This window comes from Sarcophilus harrisii, chromosome 2, assembly GCF_902635505.1.
Source record: "Sarcophilus harrisii chromosome 2, mSarHar1.11, whole genome shotgun sequence".
In the NCBI taxonomy this organism is placed as follows: domain Eukaryota; kingdom Metazoa; phylum Chordata; class Mammalia; order Dasyuromorphia; family Dasyuridae; genus Sarcophilus; species Sarcophilus harrisii.
In genome coordinates this window covers 78,454,907-78,480,757 of record NC_045427.1, presented here as the reverse complement: position 1 = coordinate 78,480,757, position 25,851 = coordinate 78,454,907, and the positions used below count along the sequence as shown (strand labels likewise).

General features: G+C 35.4%; 1 protein-coding gene across 1 annotated transcript in view; it reads left to right on the top strand.

Annotated features, from left to right (window-relative positions):
- The first annotated feature begins 1,103 nt into the window (after window positions 1–1,103).
- THUMPD2 (THUMP domain containing 2) overlaps window positions 1,104–25,851 on the top strand; it is a 45,495-nt gene continuing 20,747 nt past the window's right edge. Inside the window, exons 1-5 of the mRNA XM_003758340.4 lie at window positions 1,104–1,312; window positions 5,787–5,922; window positions 16,400–16,800; window positions 19,634–19,711; window positions 21,420–21,472. Coding sequence (XP_003758388.3) covers window positions 1,163–1,312; window positions 5,787–5,922; window positions 16,400–16,800; window positions 19,634–19,711; window positions 21,420–21,472 — 818 coding nt within the window. The 5' untranslated portion in view covers window positions 1,104–1,162. The remainder of the gene's footprint in view (window positions 1,313–5,786; window positions 5,923–16,399; window positions 16,801–19,633; window positions 19,712–21,419; window positions 21,473–25,851) is intronic.

Genomic DNA, 25,851 nt, shown 5'->3' with positions numbered 1-25,851 from the left:
TATCACTTAATATCTATGGGCCTCAGTTTCTCCAATTATAAAACTGGAGGTGGAGAAATTGACTAATTGACCTTTATGACCTCTCCTGAATTCTAGTCACAAAAACGTTACTGTTCACACCTCAAATTAATTTAACTCATAAACTTCTTTTCAATTACTTCCTGGGACTCACTCTGCATTGCTATCAAATTGAAGTGTTTTTTCCCTCAAAACTAACATTCATTATGGAATATTATTGTTCTATAAGAAATGACCAGCAGGAGGAATACAGAGAGGCTTGGAGAGACTTACATGAACTGATGCTGAGTGAAATGAGCAGAACCAGGAGATCATTATATACCTCAATAACAATACTGTATGAGGATGTATTCTGGTGGAAGTGGATTTCTTCGACAAAGAGAAGATATAACTCAGTTTCAATTGATCAAGGATGGACAGAAGCAGCTACACCCAAAGAAATAACACTAGGAAATGAATGTAAACTGTTTGCATTTTTGTTCTTCTTCCCGGGTTATTTTTACCTTCTGAATCCAATTCTCCCTGAGCAACAAGAGAACTGTTTGGTTCTGCACACATACATTGTATCTAGGATACACTGCGACATATTTAACATGTATAGGACTGCTTGCCATCTGGGGGAGGGGGTGGAGGGAGAGGGGGGAAAAATCGGAACAGAAGTGAGTGCAAGGGATAATGTTGTAAAAAAAAAAAAAAATTACCCTGGCATGGGTTCTGTCAATATTTAAAAAAAAAAAAACTAATATTCATGGGCGTTGTGCTCCCAGAATCCTTCTCTCCCTTCCAGCCCGGCTCAGGCACTCCAGTTCTACCCAATTAAAAGTGTCCTCAGTTTTTCTGTCGCTCGCGGTCTGGTTAGTTCTTTTGACTTTCCAAGCCTTACTTCGCATTAATCTGTTTGCGAGCAAGGCTTTTTGTAATCCTGGAGCGCAGCACAATGATTTGCCTACTTAGTGTTGATTTCATTTTACTATGAACTGAAAATACTTCTCTCTCCCAGGGTTCCTTTCTCTCCTTCTCCCTCCCCTTGCTTCCGGCGCGCGCTCAGAGCACCACGTGACCCGAGAGCGTCGGGACCGCGCGGCTCTCCCCTTCTCCCCCTCCCCCCTCCCCGCGCGCCCGGACCGTGTTTCTGCGGGGAGTCATGGCGGCCCTGGAGCCCGAGGAGAGGCCTCCATCCTCGGGAGAACCCCTGTCACCGCTTCAGACGGGGGCGCGTTATTTCTGTACTGTCGGCCGGGGCCTGGAGTCCTTCCTCACGCGGGAAGTCCAAGCCCGCCTGGCAGCGACGGAGGTGAGTTCCCTCCTTCCCCAGCACCCCCGTGGGGTACCTGGTGCAACCCCGCCCCGTTGTAGGAAGTCTGCGCAGGGGGCGGGGCCTCGGTGCGTGAGCCGGAACTCCTCCCCTTCTCGGTCTGAGCCGCAGGCCGCTTACTATTGGCTCCCTCTTGAGAACCCAACTGTACCAGCATCCTAGCAACCTGGGATGGGGAGGGAGGAGCTCCTGCGGAGCACGTGGTCTGTGCCAAGTGCCTATCATACCTAGGCTAAGAGAGCCCCTGCCCTCAAGGAACTTAAACTTTAAGAACAAAGGACAGCAACCGTGTGCCAAGCGTTCTGCCCAATGCTGAGGACTGCATGGAGAGGCAAAAGATAATCCGCCTCCTCCAAGAGATATGAAAACAAAATTTATAGAAACCAAGCAGGATGAATAAGAAGTAATTAACAGAGCTCGAGAATGAAGTGTCTTGTTATTGGATAAGAGCGATGTCCTTGGATGGAAAGTTCCATGTTGAGGATAGGTGTAAGAAGCCTGGGAAGGTAGAGGTCAGCTGCACTATTGTGGGCTTTGAAGGCCAAAAAAAGCGTTTTGTATTTGATCCTAGAAGTAATAGAGTCATTGCAATTTATTGAGTTAGGGGGTGACTTGATCAGTGGCCAGCCCTGCTCTTGAGGAAAATCACTGGATTGCAGTGGATTATTTGCCCAGTGAATTCTTTATAAAATAATTCAACAAAACTTACCTATAAAGTAAATACAAAACCTTGGGGGTACAAAGACTTTTTCACTTCAATCTCATGTTTGTGGAGTTTGGTCCAGTACCGGAGAAAGGCTATAGAGATAATGTAGGGTAGTGGAAAGTCCAAAATGCTACAAAAAATTTGAGATCCTATTTATGAGAGGTCAGAGATGGCAGGGCTGGATTTGTGAAATAGATAACATCTGAATTGGGCATCAGAGCTTAATAAATTAGATTGGGGGATAGAGATGGCAGATTTCAGACATGGGGGACAACATGAACAAAGGCACAGATAAGAGAGGGTAGGATGGGAAAAAGGGAATAGTTTTCAAGTCTGGACTTCAGTGTAAAATAGATGAAGATTAGTTATGTGATATTAACTAGATAGTTAAGTTGGAAGGGAAGGAAGTACGTTGAAGACCAGAATCAGAAATTTATGTTTTGTCCAACAAACAATAGGGAGCCACTGATAAATTTGTTGAGTAAAAAAATGACATTTTAGAACAGTCTATTTGGAAAACTACTCAGACAGTCTTGTAAAAGCTGGATAGCAGAAGTGTAGACAATTAAAAACTTGTCAGAGCTGGTTACATAAAAACAGCTATCCAAAAACACTTTAGCAAATACCAAAAGGTCTACATGTCATGCTAAAATGTAACCTGAATATAGAAACTATGTTTTGCTGTTACTTTAAAAGCGAGGCATTTATATATGTAACTTTCTAGCCCTTAAGAAACAATTCTTTTGAGAATCCATAAAAGGGAAGATATTTCTGGAATCCATGAATAACAAGTAAGATCAGAACATCATGATAAAAAGTGATTTGTGTTTCTGCAATTTAAACTTGTACTGCTAGAAAGATAACCATCATTCAGTGGCATTGATGAAAGCCTCATTAGACTGGTACATAGGTGTTTGGTCACTGAATTATAAGAGGCATTGTGGAAAATTTTAGAGGGTTCAAAGAAATGCAGCAAAAATGATAAAAGAATAACAATGTTAAAGTAGTTGAAATTATTTAACCTGAAAAATAGAATATTATGTATTGATTTAGCCTAGGAGTACATAAAGGATTATCAAAAGAAAGAAACATTATTCTCTCTCATTCATTCATTTAATATTTATTGAGCATTAATGATATGCAAGGTATCAAGTTTAAGCTCTGGAAAAATACTAGAAAACCAACGATCTGAATTAGAATAGTTCAATCAGGCTGATTATTTAAATTTTAAATTTAAATCAATGTCTGTAAAATCTAGTGGATTAGATGCTTTTTCTTTTCTTTTTTAAAGTTGACTAATTTCAGCATAAAGCCACAATGGAGGAAAAAAGTGTTTTTGTTTTTGTTTTTTTTATTTTCAGCACCAAGTTGTACTGAAATAAATACATCAGTCCTGTTTCTTAGCACCCAGGTCATCTAACAGTTAGGAAAAAGTTATTTTTTAATAGCATTTTATTTTTTCCAATTACATATAAAGACAATTTTTAATATTCATTAAAAAAAAAGAAATTCGTTCCAAATTTTCTTCTTTCCTCTTTCTCTTTCCCCTCTCTAAGATGATAAGGAGTCATGCAAAACATATTTCCATATTAAACCTCTTCAGATCAAATTGTGCCTTTTAATTTATGAAACTTTGAAAGCACTAACTTACCTTGTATTTAATTAAAAATTAATTTAAGATGAGACAACTTGAAGAAATAGAAATCTTGCCTTGCAATTTAGATTCTGCTTCTGACTCATACTAACTTTGTGACCTTGAGCAAGCCATGTAACTTGTTACTTCTCTCTAAAACATTAAGTGAAAAACATGCTTTCAGTTGTATTTGTGGAGGCAGTCTCCTCCCCAGGAGCTCACCTACATTTAGGAAGTCACAAGACCTGACTATGGATTTGGTTTCTGGTACTTCAGGTGGTGATTTTTTTTGACTTGGATCTCCATTTAATTTTCTGCTTTGGTCTTAAATCTGTGATTTTCAGGATAAAAGCAAACATGCCAGCTGCTTCAAAGTGTTAGCACTTGGATAACAGCATTGTTGTATCATCTTTGAAAGTGCTAGACATAAAAGCAGCTTGGCTTGGGCTTTAGTGGTTATTGGCTGTATTCCCAAATGGAGGAAAACAAATTACATCTATATAAATAAGTTTTCAAGCAGCAAATATTAGGATGAAAATACACTAAGCTGGCACCTTTTACTTAAGTCTTGTGACTAAAAATAAATGATCAGTTCAAGTAAGCTTTAAGCTTAGCAGCTGGTTTCTGTTGCCATCCATGCAATCCTCCTTAGTATTCGGTTTAAAGCTCTTTCAGCTGCAAAAAAAAAAAAAAAGGAAGAGGGTGAAACCTTAAACCTGATAATGTTTCTAAGTCTGCCCTCATATTGGAACCTTAAACTGTGTCTTCTACACAAATCTTTTTAGGAACTTTAGGGACTTTGTATTGATGTATTGAGAAATGCTTTCAGGCAGCTGCTAGGCCACTTGTCAGGATAAGTTCAAATCCCACCTCGAGCACTTACCAGCTATGTGATCCTGGACAAGTCATTTATTCTGTCTGTCTTAGCTTCCTCAGTTGTCAGAAGCCAATAATATCAACCTTCCAGGATGGTTGTGAAAATCAAATGAGAAAATATTTGTAAATATTCATGACTTGGATTCAGGAACTCTGAATTTAAAACTTGTTCCAGACAATAGTGTGTGATCTTGGACAAGTCACTTATAACCACTGCCAGTCTCAGTTTCCTCATGTTTAAAATGAAGGTATTGGTAGCATTAGAAGGATCAAGAGAAATATTATGTCAAGTTGTTTACAAACCTTGAAGTGCTATATAAATGCTAAAATGATGATTTCTTTTAAAATAAATAAATATAAATAAAATAAATAAATATAAATGAAATAAAGAAGCTTCAGAATTTTGTGTTATTAACCATATTAACTAGTGAAGTAGGTGTTTTATGGAACCAGTAAATCTTTAATCAGCTTATTTCCAGTAAAATATTTAATATGGCCCTTCTGAATATTTTTTTTAATTGGCTGTGTATGACATGGGCTGACTTGCATATCACTTCAAAGTTTGCAAAGCATTTCATGACTCTTTTCTCATGTGATCTTTCTCTCTGACTATAGGTCTGGTATGCTATTGAATAAGACACTGCCTCTTTTTGTCATGTCTTCAATTTTGTTTGTGTGACTGTGTGTCTGTGTGTGTGTATTGCAACCCTGGGCAAGTCACTTCACCCCATTTGCCTCAGTTCCTCCTCTGTAAAATGAGCTTGAGAAGGAAATGGCAAACCACTCCAGTATCTTTGCCAAGAATACCCCAAATGGGGTAATGATGAATCAGACATGACTGAAAAATGACTAAATAACAATAACAGCACCTTTCAAGGTTATTGTGAGGATAAGATGAGATATTTGTAAATCACTTTGAAAACTTCAAAGCACTATGTAAATGCTATCTATTTTACTCTGTCTCAAATTCTGAAAGCCTTAGTTTTGTTTTTTTTTAATACCTAAAATGGGGGTAATAACATTGGCACTACTTATTTAGCAGGCTTATTGTTAGTAAAGTGGTTTATAAAGCTTAAGACACTATATAAAAATAAATGACTTATTTTTATTTCTTGAAATTTATTATTTAAATATCTATCAGTAATATTTATCATAAATTCTATATGTGTGTGTGTTTAAGAAAAAAGCAAAATTTCAAGTACTAGAGTAACAGCAACTGTATTTTTCTTTTTCATTAGGTTGAGTATATTTCAGGGAAGGTTTTTTTCACTACCAATTCTGGCTTAACAATCATGAAGCAACTAAAATCTGCAGAAAGACTATTCTTGCTGCTTAAAAGGCAATCTCCCCTTATCATTTCTTCTGGAAGTAAAGGTATGATCTATCTAATATCTAATAATATCTACTGTCCTTGAGGATTTTTCTTTTAAAACACCACCTTATCTCAAATTTGTAACAACCCTAACTTTTGTTATTTATTTTTCACATTGTGGGGATAATATGGCCTGTGAGCCCATTTATTATAGCAGATCTACTCCTATACATCCATCTTCTCCTTTACCCCAACCAGGCCCCTGGGAATTGAGAACTAGGAGCCCCAGGAGCCTATTCTCTTCTCTAAAGGTCTTTGAACAAAGGCTGGATAACTCTTATTGGGTGTATTGTTGAGGGGTTCCTTGGGCAAATATGGGCAAAAAAAAATTCAGTGTATCTCTGAAATTCCAACTTTTAGATTCTATGACTGTGACCTTTTCAAACATTATTGGGAAGATTGGGAGATGGGAGGATAAGGTGAGGAGCTGTCCCTGTTATAATAATCATAGGAATCATTGCCCATATAATGCAGTCACTTTGATCACTGAGATTTATGATCAAATTTCTTTTTACAGAAGAGGTGGTCAGAAACCTCAATGTCAGGCAGGGGCTTAACTCTCCATCCCCACTTCAAAGAATATAGCCAATAGTGTTTTCCTCACTGTTCTGTTGTAATTACTACATCTTATCTCTGAATCATGGATCAGGAAGGTCCAAGTTTTCTAACTGATATAGGACAGGTGAGTAGCAGGAGGAATGAAAGGCTGACAAGGGCTGTTTAACCTAGGCCTCTGCAATAAATCAAATGTGGTGCTAAGAAAGAAGAAATTTAATTTTGGGCTTTTGACACTAGTGACTTAAGTTTGAGAGTATAATTTTTTCCCAGATTATGAAATCACTGAATATCTGAGTTCACAAGAGCCTTGGAGTCCATCTAGTACAATTTACACTTCAGTAAAGACTTCCCTCTACAACATAAACTAACAAGTCTCTCTCCTTTCCTTGAAGACCTCTATTCAGAAAGGAAGCCTTTCCACTTCTCAGTAGTTTTGATTATTGGTAACTTTTTTCTTTCAAAAAAAATTTTAATTTATTTAAAGACTATATTCTTCTTTTTCAAGAATATTACATTCTGTAAGGGAGGCAGCATTAAGCATAGTCCTTCTCACATAGTAAATTCTTAGTAAATATAAATAAATACATATGTGTATGAAATCTACAAAAAAACAAATAACAGCATAATTGGGTGGGAGAAGCAGTAACTGAGAGAGAAGAGGAAAGGCTTACCATAGGAAGTAGCATGGGAACTGAGTTTTGAGGGAAACAAACTAGGATGTCTGAGAGACAGAGACAAGCAGGGAGAGGCTTCCAGGCTCAAGGATCCATCTAGTGCTCTAGGTACCAGGATCAGAAATGGAGTGCAACGTGAGAAGAGCAGCAAGAAGGTCAGAGGACATGATGAAGAATAAAAATCATACCAGCCGAATTCAATTACCTTTGCAATTCATCAATCTAATATTGAATAGACAAATGAAGGAGCAATCAGCTTGTAATGGACCTTTAAATGACAAACAGAATTTGCATTTGATTTTGGAAGAAATAGGAAGCTACTGGAATCCACCAAAAGTCAGTCTGTCAACAATTACTAAGAGCCTGCTGTATGTCAGGTATTAAGTAGAATGACACAATAAGACCTATGCTTTGTGAATATTACTTTGGAAGTTCTGTGGATGACAAATTGTAAGAGAGTAAATTCTTGTGTGAAGAGATGTGGTAAGAAGCACTTGATATAGTCTAGGCAAGAGGGTGATAAAGTGCTTGGAAGCATTTATCATTCCCAAAGACTTTTTTTCTTTTTTTTTTTTTTAACATTCTATTCATTATCTACCTCATTTACATACCTGTAGGTGTGTGTTTTGGGTATAGCACTGTCTTAAAGTCATTTCCTAAGATACAGAGTTCTTATACCTTTCATCAGAGAAATAAATGCCAACAGAATCACAAATCTTTGAAATATTAAAACATTCCATTTTTAAATGTTTACTGCAAAATACATTTCTGGAGATAGTTTGTTAATAAATAAAATGTCAAATATATTTTCCTATATTTTTAAGATTCATGAATTCACTTATATGGGTGTATTAATCATGATTTGAATATCTATAAATTTTAACCTAATTATTGTGAGGCATCTTTTCTTTATACTATGTTGCCTCTCTACCCTCAAAGATTGATCTGTGATTCATTCCATATTATGAAATTGTAATCATTCCTATTAAAATCTGATATCCTCTAAATCAGTGGTTCTCAAAATTTTAGTCATGAAACCCCTTTATACTCTTAAAATTGGGGGAACCCCCCCAAAAAATTTTGTTTATGTAGATTTTATGTATCAGCATTTACTATATTAAGATGTCTTTGTGTAATTATAATAATCACTTTACTGAGTCCATGACAGAATCTTGGGAACCACCAAGGCTTTCTGTATGCTATTTTCAGAAACCACTGTTTTAAAAGTATGTATGTATGGTCACTTGAGTAAAATTAGATATGTCTTAAAGATAATTGTATTTTACATCTTAAAACTGGTGGTACCATGGTGAAATAAAAAGAACACTGGATTTGGAGTAAAGTCTTACTTCAGATTCTGACTCGATCCCCTCTGTGACCTCCTGGAGCTCTCTGAGTCTTAGTTCCTTCATCGGTAAAATGAAGTGAATGGATTAGATGAAGCCCCAAGGGTCCTTCCAGCTCTAAATCTTATTAACCTAATGCTTAGAACCGTCCCATTAAACCCAGCTGAGCAAATTTTAATTGATGAATTAAATAACTGAATAAAATGCAGGACAGTAAACTTCAGTTATTTGGTACCCAGAAGTCTGGCAGCTGAAGCATGACTGTGGAGCCCTTAGAGATTGGTCAGATATCGAAGCAACCTGAGTCATCCTCAGGCATCCTGACTTTTGTTTTGTCACTGGCCTTTAATGACTCAGGAAGAAAGAGGCTGACTTTGGGCAACTCTGCCTCACTTAAATCCCCTTTGCCACAAGTCAAGACATCCTCTGTGATGTCATTGGTGCTCTGTGAAAACAAAGGATGAACAAGACTCAGAAGACTAGTGCTCTCAAGTAATTAATGCCATAGTGATCTGAAAGTAAATGGATAGCCACAATGAAGTCTCGCTTAAGCTAGTACTTGCAAAATACAATTTGACTATTTAAATACAGGATCTTCAGAATACTTAAAATCATATGATTTCTCCCCTAAATCCCCTCTGTAAAATTGAAACAAGAAAACTAAAAGTGGGGTCAAGCCAAGAAGAGGTTGAAGTGGTTATATTGCTGACTGAAATAAGAAAAAAAAAATTGAATATCAGATTTTTAGAATCAAAGGATACTAAAAAATGAGTTTTTTAAATTAAAGATATGAGAAAATTACTTCAAAGACTCTTTTAACTCAGTAATTAATTGTGCATAACACTATATTATGTCTATTCTCAAATTTCCAATCATATCACATACCTTATCACACTTGATCCTCAAAACTGTGTGAGAAAAGTAATGCATGATTATCATCCCTGTTTTGCAGTTAAGGTACCTGAGACCCAGAAAGTAAGTGGCTTACCACTTACTTTCCACAGAGCTAGTAAATTTACTTGACTATATCAATAATGATTCAGATAACAAGAAATAAAGCTATCAAAGAAAGATGTACAAGTAAATAAGTTTTAGGGAACTTCAGTGTAAGTGTATTGTTTTCAATCAGAAATAATCAGATCCTCCATCCTCCCCCTGGAAGGGACCTTAGAGGTCATCTAATCTAATCTTCCTCTTTTTACAGATAAAGAAACTGAAATCTGATCCAAGATTGTAGTATTCTCTTCTTTTCTAAAATATGAGGGGTGGGGGAGAGGTGTTCTGGAGACAGTCTTAGTTTCAGTTCCAAGTAATAATCACCTCAAATGCAACCAGGTATTAAAAGTTTAACTCCTTTATTGTCTCCTTCAAAATAGCCCAGTTAGTTTTCTTGGAGACCTATCTCCCTCCTTGGTTCCAAGAGCTCTTGCAGCTTGTCTTCCATCTTCAGCCTCCAGCTCTCTCTGAATCTTGGTTCTCCTCTCAACTGACTCCAGGAGCTCCTTATATATGATCTCTTAAAGGTGTGAACCCAAATGTTGACTCTTCCTCTAAGAGAGTGGGATTGTGGAGGTGTAAACTTGTGAATCTCATACTGAATCCTGAAATCTCCCAAACTTGTGAACTAATATGTGAGCTAATGTGTGAACTCTCAAAGGTGTAAACATAAGCATTGTTTCTATCAACTCCATTGAGTTAACACCTTGTTTCAAGTTCTGACTCATAACACAAGGTCATAAGGTATAATATGGTAATGCTGAGATGTGAAGTTGGACCTTTTCCTTCCAACTCCACTTTTTTTCCATCACAACATACTTCCTCCACTGATCCTAATGATTGCTTCAAGTCATCAAGAAAAACTGACATTAAGTTTCATATCCAGAGAGCCACCAACTGGCAGAGAGTGATACCTGTACATTCTCACCTCGAACCTTGGGTCTGAAGGTTTCTTCCTGCCCATGGGCTAGCTCCACCTGCCAGGACTATCTTCTCTGCCTCCTCAAATGCTATTATCCCTGCAAGGAAGGGCAGCAGAATCCAGAGCTCTGTGAGGTGGTCTCCAGACCCACTTTCCCCTCACTACCACAAATTCCCATGCAAGCACTTTCTTCTGGAGTGCTAAGGCTTCCGTGTTTCACATGTCATATACCCTTTTTCACTCCTCTGGTTCACTAACTGACTGATCCATGTTCTTTTTTTGCTCTCTTGTCCTTCTCTCCTCCTCTACCCACTCAAACCCTTCTCTAAACCTGCTCACAAACATACCCAGCCTCCACATCTTGATACCATGAGAGCTTGATGATCAGCATTAAAAGAAAGAATTGACTTTAAACAGCTTCAGAAGAGATAATTAACATTTGCTGACCCTGGAAGGAAAATCGTATCCTCTCTGCATAGATATTTGTCTTCCCTCAGGATTATTAAATTTAACACTAGTGTATGAATAGTTCCAATTGCAAAGTTTGTTTGGAAAGCAGTTGTTTGGAATTCCTAGCATATTTTCTCATAGAAACATCATTCTAACTGGTTAGATTTTCTGGCCTATTGTTAATCTGTAATAATAGTCTATACTTATATGATACTTTAAAATTTACAAAATCACTTTATACTTGACCTCATTGGCTTTTCACATATGCAACATATAGAGAGTATGATATTGGCCATTTTGTAAATAAAGTCGGTACCTAGAGGTTGTACATCCCCAAAGTCAGTCCAGCCTTCTTACTCATTATTCTACCAGCATTCTTTATGTTTGATCCTTCAAGGCCTGAGTTTTGAATCTGGCAGGATGACTGGGATTAAGGCCCAGAACTATAAGAGCATCACCAACATGGAAATTTGCTTGCCTATGCATGTTTGATACAAGGTCTTTATTTTGTTTTGTTTTGTTTCTTTCTTTTTTTTTTTTTTTTTTTTTTTGAGGAAGATGTGAAAAAGAAGAGATTGGAGGGGAAAAAAATAAGTGCTTATTAATTGAAAGAAAAAATATTAAACCCAGAGTTTATGTTAAGAAAAAGTACTAGCTAGCCAGGGTTCTGAAGGTAATTAATATTCTTGTGAATAGTTAGCTCCAACTCAAAGACATCTATTTACAAAAGCAGAGAAATTTGATATAACAAAAAGGCCTAAATTAAAAAGTTTAGACCCTTGAAATATTAATCTTTACTTATCTAGAATCTTATCTAGGAAAATAAGCTTCAATACAAAATTGCTAGTATACAATTTTAACAAGGGAAAATTCTTCTAGCATTTACAAAATACTGCATATATTGATTTGCCTATGCAGAACTCATCAGTATCTCTTTTTAAAAACACACAAATATCTTCTCTGTGAAACTTAGGACCATTCTGGATAAAAGTGGGAATCCTTTGTTATCACTAAGTGTAAGTTATCATGGATAGCAGATAGGTAGAGTAAAGTGAGCATTTTTGCCCAGCTCTTCTAACACATTCCTCCAACAACTTTTAAAAGCTTATCAAATCAAATTCTGAGTGGGAAAACCAATAAAAGGCACAATGGGTCATTTTTCTAGCCCAGAGGAATTTGAGAAGATAGAAAGAGATCTTAGATATCTTAGAATGGGGCATGGCAGAAGTGGTATGAGTTATGAATCTACCTGGTTAAAGATCAGAGTGCTAACCAAAGTATAGACTAGGATTCTCCGTGGATTCACAGCACCTTGGAAAAACTTAGAAGCCTCAAGACCTAACTGAAAGCAACAGGCCATAAAATTCAAGAGATTGGGCCACACATTTCCCCTAACCCAGAGTAAAGGAGAGCCCAACTCTAATATAAGGTCCAGGGTCTAGAAATGAACTGGAGGAAGCAACAACAACAACCAAAAATAATAATAATAATAATAATAACTGTCCATAAAAATTTATTGTGATAACAAATTCAAGTGAAGACAATGACTTGAAACTATTTACAAGCAAAGCCTCAAACAAAAATGCAAATTGGACACAAGCCTGACAAGAATACCTAAAAGGTAAAGACAATTATTTTTGTGGTTCACTGATTTTAGTTGTATCCAACCATTTAGGACACCATTTGGTGTTTTCTTGGCAAAGACACTGGATTGGCTTGCCATTTCTTTGTCCAACTCATTTTACAAATGAGGAAAGAGAGACAAAAAGGATTAATTGACTTACTCAAGGTCACACATATAAAAGTTCAGATTTGAACTCCAGGTTGGGCTCTCTATCCAATATATGACTTACCTTCCCCAAAAGAAAAAAATTTTAAAGAAGAAAAATAAATCAACTTTTAAAATATCAAATAAGCATAATAGAAAAAAATTGGGAAAAGAAATTATAGTACTGCAAGAAAATTATGAAAATAGAATTAATAGCTTGGCAAAAGTTGTTTAAAATTTTGTAGAATTGGTATTAGTTTTTTGGGGTGGTTTTTTTGACTTCTTAAAAAAAGAATTGGCCAAATGATCTTTTTAAAAGGTACAAAAGCTCACTGAAGCTCACTGTTTTAAAATTTTAATTGGTGATAAATGTTCAAAGGATATGAACAATTTTCATATCAAAGGATATGAAGAAATTAAAACCATTTCTAATCATATGAAAAAGTGCTCCAAAGACAACTCTGAGATACCACTACACACCTCTTAGATTGGCTAAGACGACAGGAAAAGATGATGAATGTTGGAGGGGATGTGGGAAAACTGGGACACTGATACATTGTTGGCAGAATTGTAAACAGATCTAGCCATTCTGGAGAGAAATTTGGAACTATGCACAAAAAGTTACCAAACTGGGCATACCCTTTGACTCAGAAGTGTTTCTACTGGGCTTATATCCCAAAGAGATCTTAAAGGAGGGAAAGGGACCCACATGTGCAAAAATGTTTGTGGCAGCCCTCTTTGTAGTGTCAAGAAACTGGAAACTGAGTGAATGCCCATCACTTGGAGAATAGTTGAATAAATTATGGTATATGAATGTTATGGAATATTATTGTTCTATAAGAAACAGCCAGTGAGATGATTTCAGAGAGGCATTGAGAAACTTACATGAAGTGATGCTAAGGGAAATGAGAACCAGGAGGAAAAGACAGTACTGAATAGAAAATTTGAAATTCAAACACAGTTCTCAAGAGAAACATAAAAAGGTAAACATTTATGAAAAATCATAAAGGATTTAATAAAGTTATAAACTATTTACATTATCATATGGGGAGGGAATTTTATCATCATTTGGGCAGTTATAAAGTGGCTACTTACATAGAGAGTATGGGTATAAGTCTATTATGTTAAGATGAACCCAGAAAAGTGGAAAATTGTGAAAGAGAAGTATATTAGGAATAGGGCAAAGAGAGGAAGAATAGGGAAAATTTTCTGATGTAAAAAAAAAAAAACATAAGGAAGAATTTTTACAGTAGAGGAGGAATGTGTTGCACTGGAATCTCACTCTCATCTGAATTCATCTTACCCCACAGAGAAATAGAAAGAGAAAGAGAAAAGAAGGGGGGGAAGGTAATAATAAGAACAAAGTAATAAGGAGGGAATGGCTGGAAGTAAAATAGACTTTTGAGGAGGGATTAGAGTAAAAAGATGGATAAACAGAAGAAAATAAAATGGAGAGAAACACAGCAATCATCACTGTGTCTGTAAGTGAGATGAACTCACCCATAAAATGGGAAAGAATAGCAAAATGTATTGGAAACCAGAATCTAACCTATTGTTTACAAGAACCACACTCAAAACAGAAAAAAAAAAGAATCAGCTTAAGGCACTGGAGCAGAATATATTATGGTATGAAATAAAAAAGGCAGTATTAGCAATCATAGTCTTAGGCAAAGAAAACAGGAAAACCTAATTAAAGATAATCAGGAAAACATTTTTCTAAAATATAGATTGGACAATGAATTAAGTTCAATACTGAACATATATGAAACAGTAGTATAGCATCATAATGCTTGAAGGAAAAGTTAAAATGGAAGATAGGAAATAGAGGAAATAGTAAAACTATGTTAGTGAGTGATCTCTAGACCCTCATTCCCTAGATAAAGCTATAATCCTAAAATAATAAGAAGCTAGATGAATAGAATTTTAGAAAAGTTGACATGAAATAAGTCTGGGGAATATTTAATAGGAATAGTGAGAATTATAACTTTTTTCTCTGTCATGCATGGCACCTTCACAAAAACTGACCATGTTATTAGAGCATAAAAACTGGATAAACTGGAAAGTAGTATAGCAGAAATTACGCATAGAATCTCTCATGATAAGCTTCAAATGGGTCCATGATTTAGACAGAAAGGGTGATATTATAAGCAAATTAGAGGAGCATGGAAGAAATTACTTGTTAGATCTATGCATAGGGAAAGAGTCTGTCACCAAGAGATAGATAATTTCATGGTAGATAAAATGGATAATTCTGATTACATAAAATTAAAAAGGTTTTTTGCATAAACAAAATCCATGCAGCCAGAATTAGGGAATAGGAGAGCAGGAAATGGGAAAATACTAACAAATTTCTAATAAAGAGTTTCAAATTCTCAAATATATAGAAAATCAAGCTAAATTTATTTTTAATAGCCATTTTTTAATTGATAGAATAAACAGTTTTCAGAAGATCAAAATCATCAATGATAATATAAAAAATTCTCTAAATCACTAATAATTAGAAAAATGAAAATTAAAATAACTTTGAGGTACTATTTCACATTCATCAGATTGGCTACAGTGACAAAAAAAGAACAAAACATATTAGAAGGGATGTGGGAAAATAATGTATCAATATTGCAGCTGTGAACTAGTCCAAAAATTTGCAGAATAATTTTGAACTATAAAAGGGCTATAAAACTATCCTTTGACCTAGAAATAGGCTAACAGGTTCCCAAGGAGATTTTTTTTAAAAAAAGAAAAAAGATCTGTGTGTATAGATTTATAGCAGCTCTTTTGTGGTGGCAAAGAATTAGAAATTAAAGGAATACCCATCAAATGGAGAATGACTGAACAAATTTTGGTGTGTGAATGTGATGGAGAATACTGTTGTGCTATATATAGAAACAGTGAATAGATAGTTCCATAAAAACATGAGTTTGTTGCAAAGTGAAGTGTATTAAACCAACAGAACAATCTACACAACAATATTGTGATAATGATCAACTGTGACTTATTCACACTAATCAATACAATGATCCACCAAAATTACAAAGGACCTCTGATATAGAATGCTATTCACTTCCAGATAGAGAACTGGTGGACTCTGAGAGCAGATTGAAACATTCTTTTTTAAAATTTCAGATGATGCTTTGCAGAAATATGTTTTGCATGCCTTTGTGCAAAATGGGTACTTTCCCAGTAGGTGAGAGAGGATGTGAAAAGAGGGAGAGAATTTGGAACTGAAAATAATTTTTTTACAAGAATAAGTTATCCTTCTGATGTGTTATGGCACTGTCAACGTTTTACAACTTTACAATGTTCTCTGGATTTTTCTCTGTACTTTTATAAAAGCCTTCACTCTCTTTATTAGATTGTTTTAAGTGAACAATTCCTAATGTAGCCATAGAGTTCCTAAACTCATTTATTATTCTGAAAATAGTTTGATATAATCTGCTTATAGTGTGGAATCTAAATATTTGAATTTTCAAAAAATGTTATCCTTTTATGTCATACAGAATCTAATTCATTATGAGTGATCTAATTTCAAAGAATCAGTTAACCTAAGTTGCACATCCTAGAAGACAACTGTTTAGATTCAAATCCTAGTATCTATTGATCTTGATCCTGTATTGCATCTTAATAGTGTAATTTAAATCCCAGAGAACAATAAAATGGTTAGCCATGTCACTAGTATGTTTGGCTTCAAGAAAATGATTTGTTAATATTTTATGCTATCTTTAAAGTATAAACATAAATTAAAATAAGACATTTGCATTTATTTAGGAAAAACACTTAATGAAATTCAAAGACTTATAACTGGGGATCCCAGGTGTTGGATACGTGCTGTTTCAATTTGGAAAAGTCTTCTTGAATTGGAAGAAAAACTTCCATCTGGAGTATCTAAACCCCCCAAAAGGAAGACAGAAGAAAATGAAAATATAATTACTAAGAAATTTAAAATAGAACAAACACTAATGATGCCAGAAGATACAGAATGTCAGCTGGAAAAGCAAAAAGATGACTCGATACAAGAGAAAAAAGATCTAATAACTGAAAAAGAAATTTTTCAAGAAGAAAAGTCCAAAAATGATGAGGAGAAGGAAGTTGAACATCACCAGGACAAACTTACTTTCAGAGTTTCTTGTCGGTGTAGTGGAAAAGTTGGAAAAATATTTACTACAGAGGTAGGTATTCCTTTTCTTCCTTACTCCTTCCCCAAAAACCTTCCTTTTTGAAGAAAAATTAAATTATGCAGTTTGAATGAATGAAAAGTAGCATTTATTAAGCATTTTTATGAGCCAAGCACTGTACCAAATTGTGGAGTACAAACACAAAAGGGGAGATAGCTCCTGCCCTCAGAGCTTATGCTCCAAAAGGGAAAAATAAAAAAAAAAAAATCCCTAAGATACTAAATAGAATGGTAGAAGTGTAGATTGATTTATTTATTAAACTAGGATTAATTATGATTCCAGGAATGTGGACTATGGAATGTGGGGAGGAGAAAGATATAAGAAAGGCAATTTGTCAGATGATGTGAGCATGGCTGAGCGGTCCTGATCTGATAGAATGAGCCACATGAAGCACTCAGCTGTCAGTCTAGAAGTCTCCCAGTCCCTAAGGATCTCAGTTCACAAATGAAAGGATTGAGTCTTTTGAGGCATTGTTTCCCATCTGTTTGAAAGGACAGGGAGGAAATAGCTGAATAAAAGTGTTAGACCTTCTGTTTCCTCAGAAATAGGACCAAGATCTCTGGCAGACAGACACCATTTCAGATTGTATTGAACAACTATTAATAGTACAGGCATCTTAAAGTTTAACTGGCTTTTCCACCTGCTGAGTGGATTTTCCCCCAGGAGTATCCTCTGAACTACTTTTATAGCAATTCTTCTCCTTTAGCTTCCTCCCCAACCAAACCTCCATTTTTTTTTTTATTAAATAACTTTTTATTGACAGAACCCATGCCAGGGTAATTTTTTACAACATTATCCCTTGCACTCACTTCTGTTCCGATTTTCCCCCTCCCTCCTTCCACCCTCTCCCCAAGATGGCAAGCAGTCCTATACATGTTAAATAGATTATAGTAGATCTTGGATACAATATATGTGTGCAGAACCGAACAGTTTTCTTGTTGCTCAGGGAGAATTGGATTTAGAACATAAAAATAACCCGGGAAGAAGAACAAAAATGCAGGCAGTTTACATTCATTTCCTAGTGTTCTTTCTTTGGGTGTAGCTGCTTCTGTCCATCCTTGATCAATTGAAACTAAGTTAGATCTTGTCTTTGCCAAACCTCCATTTTAATAATCCTCTTCCTCTTTTCAATAAAATGCCCACTCTGTAATTACTATTAACAATTTTCTGCTGGAAAGTTGTATTATTTATATAAGACAAATTATTTGCACAATACTTTAGCTGCTAGATAAAGCACTGAATTTAGAGGCAAAATAATCTGAATTCAAATGCTGCCTCAGATATTTCCTTGCCATTGGATCCTAGGCAAGTCACTTAAGTTCTCTCAACTTCAGTTTCCTCACCTCTAAAATGCAGTTCATAACACAATTGTTATGAGGATATAATGAGGTATAATATGAAAAATGTTTTGCAAACCTATAAAATGCTAGCTATTGTTGTATTATTACATTGATGACAGGAAAAGCACCTTGTGTCATTTTTTAAATGCACTAGTTTCCTCCCATTAATGTGATTCTTTGAAGGCCTTTTGGACATTTTTCTCAGCTATTGTAATTAAAATGGAATGTATACACTGGAGTTTGTGTTGTCAGAAACTGAAGCCACCTGGTCAATGATGCTCTGCTGCCTGGGCCTTAAAACTATATTATGTGGGCAATGTTAACTATTTGCTGTCTAATAGGACTACTGAGAAGACACAAAACAGTGTCCTCCATATCTCGGCTCCTTAAAAGTGTCATAGTTTGGACCCTTAGGAGGCAACCAGATAATGTTGTATATTCATAACCATGAAACTGGACACATGGCAGCACCAACCCAGTACTTCAACTCCATTCATAAGAGACACAAATGACTGGAGTTGAACTCCCATGTGGCCGACTCCCATCAATTTTTTAGACATCCGGAGTTATCAGATTGGCCATCCTGTGATTTAGTCTTTCATGTATTCAGAAGCAAATTCAATACAGCAAAGACCAAAGATTTAGAATTGGAAGGAGCCTTGAAGATCACCTTGTTTAAGCTTCTCATATTCCAGATGAAAAAAAAAAAAAAAATGTGACACCAAGAGCTTCAAAGATCTTCCCTAGGACCCACAGGTGGAGAACAGCCAAGCTGGGATTGGAACCCAGGTTCTCTGATTCCAATACAGCTTTCACTGTAGCCCTGCATGCTGCCACCACCATTCTTCCCCCAGGAAAATCACCTTTCTTTTTTATATTCTGTAGTGGAAAGAGATGGAGATTTGGAGACAGAATTCCACTTCTATGACTCCCTGGGCAATTTTGACCTTTTAGGTTCTATTCATGCCCCAGCTTCCTAACATGTCAATTGAGGAAGGTAGATATGACCTCCAGATCATTTACAACTGAGAATCTGCTCTATGAAAAGTTTTCTCTGTGAATGGTGCTTCCTTGTGGACACAACTTTCTACCAAGTCAAAAGACAAGGCTATTGTATCAAAATTAAAGATTTGTAAGGGTCTGTATTTCGGTGCTGGTTAAAGGAAGTATCCCTTTTAAAATCATTTCTTGAAGGAATTGTAAAAGCTGCAGATGAATTCATCAAATGATTAAGTTGTTAGGTAGACAAAACTAATTTTGATTATGGCTTGTTAGATATAGCACTTGCATGTAGTGCCTGAGTGTTGTGTGTGTGTGTGTGTGTGTGTGTGTGTTAATGCAACTCTTATAGGAAATGTTTTGGCATTATATATTTTCATCACATATTCCAACCTTTCTTATATATACCATTAGTTTTTGGCTATATCTTTAAGCTAAAATCTTCATTCTTAATAGTTTAATCTTTTCCTTAACTGCTACTTTTCCAGGAGGTGGGAAGAGTAATTGGAACTACTCTTATAAAAGAGTTTGGTTGGAAAGCAGATTTGAGAAACCCCAGTTTAGAGGTAATGAACATTTAAAAAAAAATTTAATACATTTAAAACTTTATTTTTAAACTGACATTGTTGGGTAGTTGTATAATTTTATTTTCTCTATTTTAGGATTTTTTTTAAGAGCATAGCTATGCAGAAGCAAAAAGTTGTTTTCATTAGTAATAGAGAATGTGGTTAACTTTGGTGGTTTGCATTGTAAAAAGTTTCTCAACAAAATATGGACTTAATCTGTTTATTCACAATTGGGAACTAGTATTGACGCAATAGAGTCCATTTGGAGTATTCACCACCCCCAATAGACATTAAGAAATGTTCCTTATAAAAAAAAGCCTTTTATTATTGTTCTGACAGCATCAAATAAAATGGCCACAGTTAGGTAACTTTAATGTTTCATTAATCCAAAGACTTATTTATTTGACACGCCCAGTTAAAAATGAAGTGATGTCTCACCCAACTGAAAACATGTTCTTTGTACCAAGCCAGGGTGTAGGCTACTGGTTATAGGAAGAAGAATCCTGTTTGGTCACATTTGGAAGGGAGGAGTGAAAGGAGTAGAAAGATGAGCAAATTATCCACAATAACTCTGAAATAGAATCTAAACAGAATATGATAAGAATAGGTTAACGATAAAAAGCAGCTGACTGATTAAAAAAAAAAAATGTTGTACCATTGAGTTTCAAATAGATTGTTGATTATCCAGCAGGTATGGAGAAACCTCAGAAAATTCTGAGGACTACACAGAGCCTGTGGCAGGCACTGAGGAGCTATTTTAGCCATAGCCTTGCAGGACCTCTTATTTAGGACTGTACACCTGAGTTGTGCAGAGATCTCCTCCAGGTAGATCATTCCTGAGTCCCCAAGTACCCCAAATTCATTCACTAAACATTCGTTGAGTCTTGGGAATGCATATAACTTCACACTATGTATATAACTTGCATATTCTGATCATATCACTCCCTTACTAAATCACCTTCAGTGATTCTATATTACTTACCAAGAGAAATAGTAGTTGCTGAACTGGTACTGAAAACGCTCTATATGAAATCTTAATGCCTCCCTAGCTTTATCTCATACAATTCACCTTCACATACTCTGTTCCAACTAAACAAAATGAATCAACATTCCTTTGTTTTTACTTTATTTTCTTCTGTCTCGATGCTTTTACTCATGCTATTTCTGTCCTCTCATCTTTTATCTGGAATGGACTTTATAGTAGCTATTTCAGCTGTAAAGCTGTCTCTAATCCAGTTTACAGTGATGCTCCCCACTGGTTTTTCATAACATTTGCCTATATCTCTATTTTGTACATAACAACTACATTGCAAGGAAAAATGAGAGCTTTCTGTGTGTATCCTCTATTCCATTAAAATGTGAGCTTCTTGAGAACCAGATCCATGCATTATTTGTCTTTATGTTCCAGGTACCTAGCTTTAAATATTTTTCATATTGAATTGTTCCCACCTATACTAATATATAAATTTCTAATAGTTTTAACTTTTTACCTATAAAATAGATGTATAATTTAACTGAAACCTTTGCTTGAAGAAAAAAAAAACTGTGAATAAGATGTTTTTATTATACTGTATAGTCCTAAATATCTTTGACTTTCCTCTTAAAATATAGGTCTCATGCACACAAAGCTAAACATTCAAGTTGCCACTGAGAACCCCTAAGAGTGAAGTTCTGTTTTTTAATCTTATTTCTATGTTTGCTCTTTCAGATATTTGTACATCTAAATGACACTTACTCCGTCGTGGGGATTCCTATTTTCAGGTAGATGCTTATATTTTATGCTTCAGGATTTTCTAAGTTCAGCATCTTTTTAAAGTCATTAACTCCATGTACTTTGTAGCAAAGAAGACTAATTTGATATTAGATGATATTAAGGTTTGATATTTCATGCTTTGTATATGCCTTTAAAATACTCTGGGAATATATAGTTATTATTTTGTTTGTTATTTTAGAGCATAAAAATTTGGATAACAGAGCTATGAATTACATTGATGACATTGATAAATTATATCTAATGTCTAAAGTATTTTTTATTATTCATTAATTTGGAAAATTATAGATGCAAGCTGAATTAGAAAAGCATGTGTGCATAAGTTTTTACTTATAGAGATAGCAAGCATTTATTAAAAATTGAATTTACAATGCAGTTGTTGGGGCCATTAGCACTCATTGCCAAATCTGATGCATTGTAATTTTTTGGAAAGGATTGTAGAAAATTTTCCAATTCTTTGGAAAATCTAAATATAATTTTTCTTTGTTATACAGTAGAATACTGTCATGTTACTATAAATATAATAAAGATAATAATAATTCCTACTGCAGTTATCTGGAAAATTATTCAAGATATTTCATATTGTATTGTACATGACACCACTAAAGTAAAAAAAGTCAGGAGTGAATATAAGTAGTCAGCAGCAGTTGCAGAATCAAAGACTCTCTTTAAGAGTGCACAACTTTTTTTTTTGTTGGACAATTATAGAATGTGTCCAGAAAAACTGGGATCAATATGGTAGAATATTTTTACCATGCCTCCCACTGTTACTACATGATTCAACTTATGGATTAAAGTGTTATAAAGAATATGAGATACTGTTGCAGAAATGATATAGTGAAAATTTTGATTTCATGGGTACCTATAGAACAATCTTCTAACATCAAAGATGCATTTTTAATTTTTTGCTTTTTCCCACACTTAGCTATATGCTTTGACTGCCAAAAGAATCATTGCAATCTTCAGCTTAATAAAAGCATAATGTTTGGAACCAAAAAGGAGGTCATCTATGTGTATTTGTGAGATTATCACCTGGAGCACTGGATTCCATTGGAGGCATCACTTTTTAGGATATTAATAGGGTATATTTTTTCCAAAGAACTGAGACCAAAATAATAAAGATATTCCTAAAGCAAGTCACACACAGATTGATAACTGGGGAGAGAACTTAGAAGACTTGTTATGGCTGCCTTCAATATGTCTAAGGAGTGTCATGTAACAGAAAGAGTTATATAGTACCAGTGAGAGAAATAAGACCATGGGGATAGAAGTTCCCAGGAGGCCCAGTGCTTAGAAGAATTTCCAAAATGTAGAACTTTTAAAAAATTAACTGGGTACTGAGGTCCTTTTAACCCAACAGGATCAAGTAGAAGCCGAATGATATCTTTCTGAATATATTATAGAAAGGGGTCTTCTGAGGTCCCTTCTGTCTCTATGTTTCTTTTCAATAACTACATGAAATCCAATATTCTCAAACTCGCATTTCATGTTTGTCTTCAGTTTTTACAGCCTGTCCATTTTGACCATTGCTCTCTAAATCTTTGCTTCTCCTCACAAAGCTTTGTTCATTCACATATGTCTTCATTTGATCAGAAAAACTAGGCCACAGGGTAGACCTCAGGTCAGAGTACAGTTTGAGACTGGGGATCTAATTCAGGCTCCTTCCTGGCGGATGAAATCTGTCTACAGTATCTACAGCAAATAGTCATTCAGAGCTCCCAGATATTTTTAATTCAGTGAAGTCATATGGCTTCATTGGTCTTAATATAGGCCTCATGTTTTCCCCCAAAGCAAACTTATAAGAAAACCAGACAGCAATTTACACTGATGCTCCCTTTGTGTTTTTGTCTTCCTGTCCTAGTTTGTTACATTAAGACAGAGAGGTCTTAAATAGAGTTAATTTCATTCAATTCAACAAATATTCATCAGCTATTATGTGTGATTCATGCACATGTTAGACACATAAAAAAATTTTTTTAAGTTTTTTAGTCCTTACCCAAAGGAAATTTACAATTTCAGTTAGTTCCTACTACTCTTTTAAAAGAAGCTGTTATTGCTCAGTGGCTAGAGCACTGGACACAGAGTCAGAGAGACCCGAGTTCCGATGTGGTCTCAGACACCAGCTATAAGTCCCTGAGCAAGTCACTTAGTCTATTTGCCTTGGAGGCAGCTAGCTAGCTCAGTGGGCCTCAAATCGGAAAGACCTGAATTTGAATTTAGCTACAAGCATCACTAACTGTTTGACCTTGAGCAAGGCATTTAACCTCTGTTTGCCTAGTCTACTAGAGAAGGAAACAGTGTACTGGCCCAATATTTTTGCCAAGAAATTTCTCCTTCCCTTCCCCTCTCCTGCAAAAAAAAAAAAAAAAAAAAAAAAAAATTTAAAAAGGGGGTGTTAAAGAGTCGGACACAACTGAACAATAGCAATAACAAATCTTTTCAAAAACATTCCTTACTTCAATGAGGTTCTCTGAATTTGCCAGCAGTACCTGCTTCTTGCCAACACTCCTTCCCTTGGGCCCACTTTGAGCAGTTTCAAGACTCCTTTGCCCTTCACTAATTTTATATTTTTTCATAGTAAGTATATGATTTTTATTCACTAACTTTGTATGTGTTTTACTTGCTGCTGTATATATTTTTCTCCAAAATATTTCGTTTTGGGTAGTAGTGCCCATGTTCAATTATAGCCTGTATTTAAATCAGTAAACTCATTTAAAAGAGGAAAGAGGTAGCACACCTTGTTAAAATATGCTACTCTTTTCCTTTAACAAAAGTTCCCAGTTGCTAACTTATTTTAGAACTTTGCCATGGGTAGATATCTAACTCATTGGTCTATAGTTTATGTAATCCAATTTCTTCCCTTTTTTGAATCCTAACCTTAAGAAAAGCTTGGAGAAAATGGTATCCTAGTGTCTGTAGTTACAGAATTATCTTTTTCTTTTAATGAAAAATTAATGGACATTATAATAAATCCTTCCCAAAACAATCTTGCACAAATTGTTGAAATAGTGAGGATTATTTCTTCACATCAAGTCAACAAAGTTATTGTAAAGTGACATACGAGAATGAATTAAAACTGACAGGTACTGATGGTCACTCATCTTAGTGATACAAAAATATAGCTCAAGTTTTAAATGCTGATAATTCAGCCAACACTGATGACAGTAAGAAGAAAAGAAAATGATGCATTTTTTTAGGCAGTGAGCTTCATTTGGGGGATTACTGCATAGTCATCAAAACTTGAATTTGTTTTGCAGAAATCTTATCTTATACCTTAAAGCTGTAGGGTTGCATAGCCTTCATTTGTCTTTATGAGAAAAATATAAACTTGTTGCACCTAGCACTTTAAAGAAAAAAAACAAGTTTCAAAGTAACTACTAAGTGTTCAGTGCTCATTCAGCCAGATGTTTCAGTTCATCTGAGAACAGGAAGTGTCATATAGTCATAATTATCACACTGTGTTATCCAGAAAAGGTCAAACTAGGTGCAGCATATGCTCTGTAGGAAGACAGGAAAATGTATAATTCTATAAGTATTTCCTCCAAAAAAATTAAAATTTTAAGAATAGAGTTTATTGAAAGAAAAAATGTCTTAGATTTGTGTAGGACTTTTAAAAACTTTGTAAGGTAATATAATATCACATTCAGTATTATATGTAGCAACATTATTACTTTATCACTCTCTTTATAAAGTATTTTATAACCTGCTGGCACAGTTTATAGGAGACTGGACTCCGAATTAGGAAGGCCTGAGCTTAAATTCTGCCTCTCAGACTTCATTTTAAAATTATAATTATAATTATAACAATAATAGCTAACTCTGTGGTTAAGTATTTTATACCTAGCAGCATTCTAAAATTCATTATTAAAGGAGTTTTAGTGAAAATCTAGAAAAGGAGGCAGTGACTAAAGAGAGCCAGAATGACTTTGTCAAGAATAAGTCAAGCAAGAAACAAGCATTTTTAAAAACATGCTATGTACCAGGCACCGTGCTAAGCCCTCAAGACAAAAATGAACCCATCACTGCCCTCCAGAAGTTTACATTCTATCAGTAGAACGACATGAACATATAGAAACACATTCAAAATAAATAAAGGTGAAGACAAAGCCCCCTGGGGGATCAGGAAAGTCTTCATTGAGAAAGCAGCACTTAAACTAAGCTTTGAAGGAAATTAGGGAGTCTATGAGGCATAGAGATGAAGAGGGAGAACATCAGCAGTAGGGAGAACATCCAGTGGCAAAGACATGAGGATGAGGAAGAGAAGGATAAGAGTTTAGAACCATTAAAGAAGGTCAGGGAACTGTGACTTAGAGGGTAGAACTCTGGGGAAAAGGTAGATGGATGGGAGAGAGATGACAGTGCAGTTGGG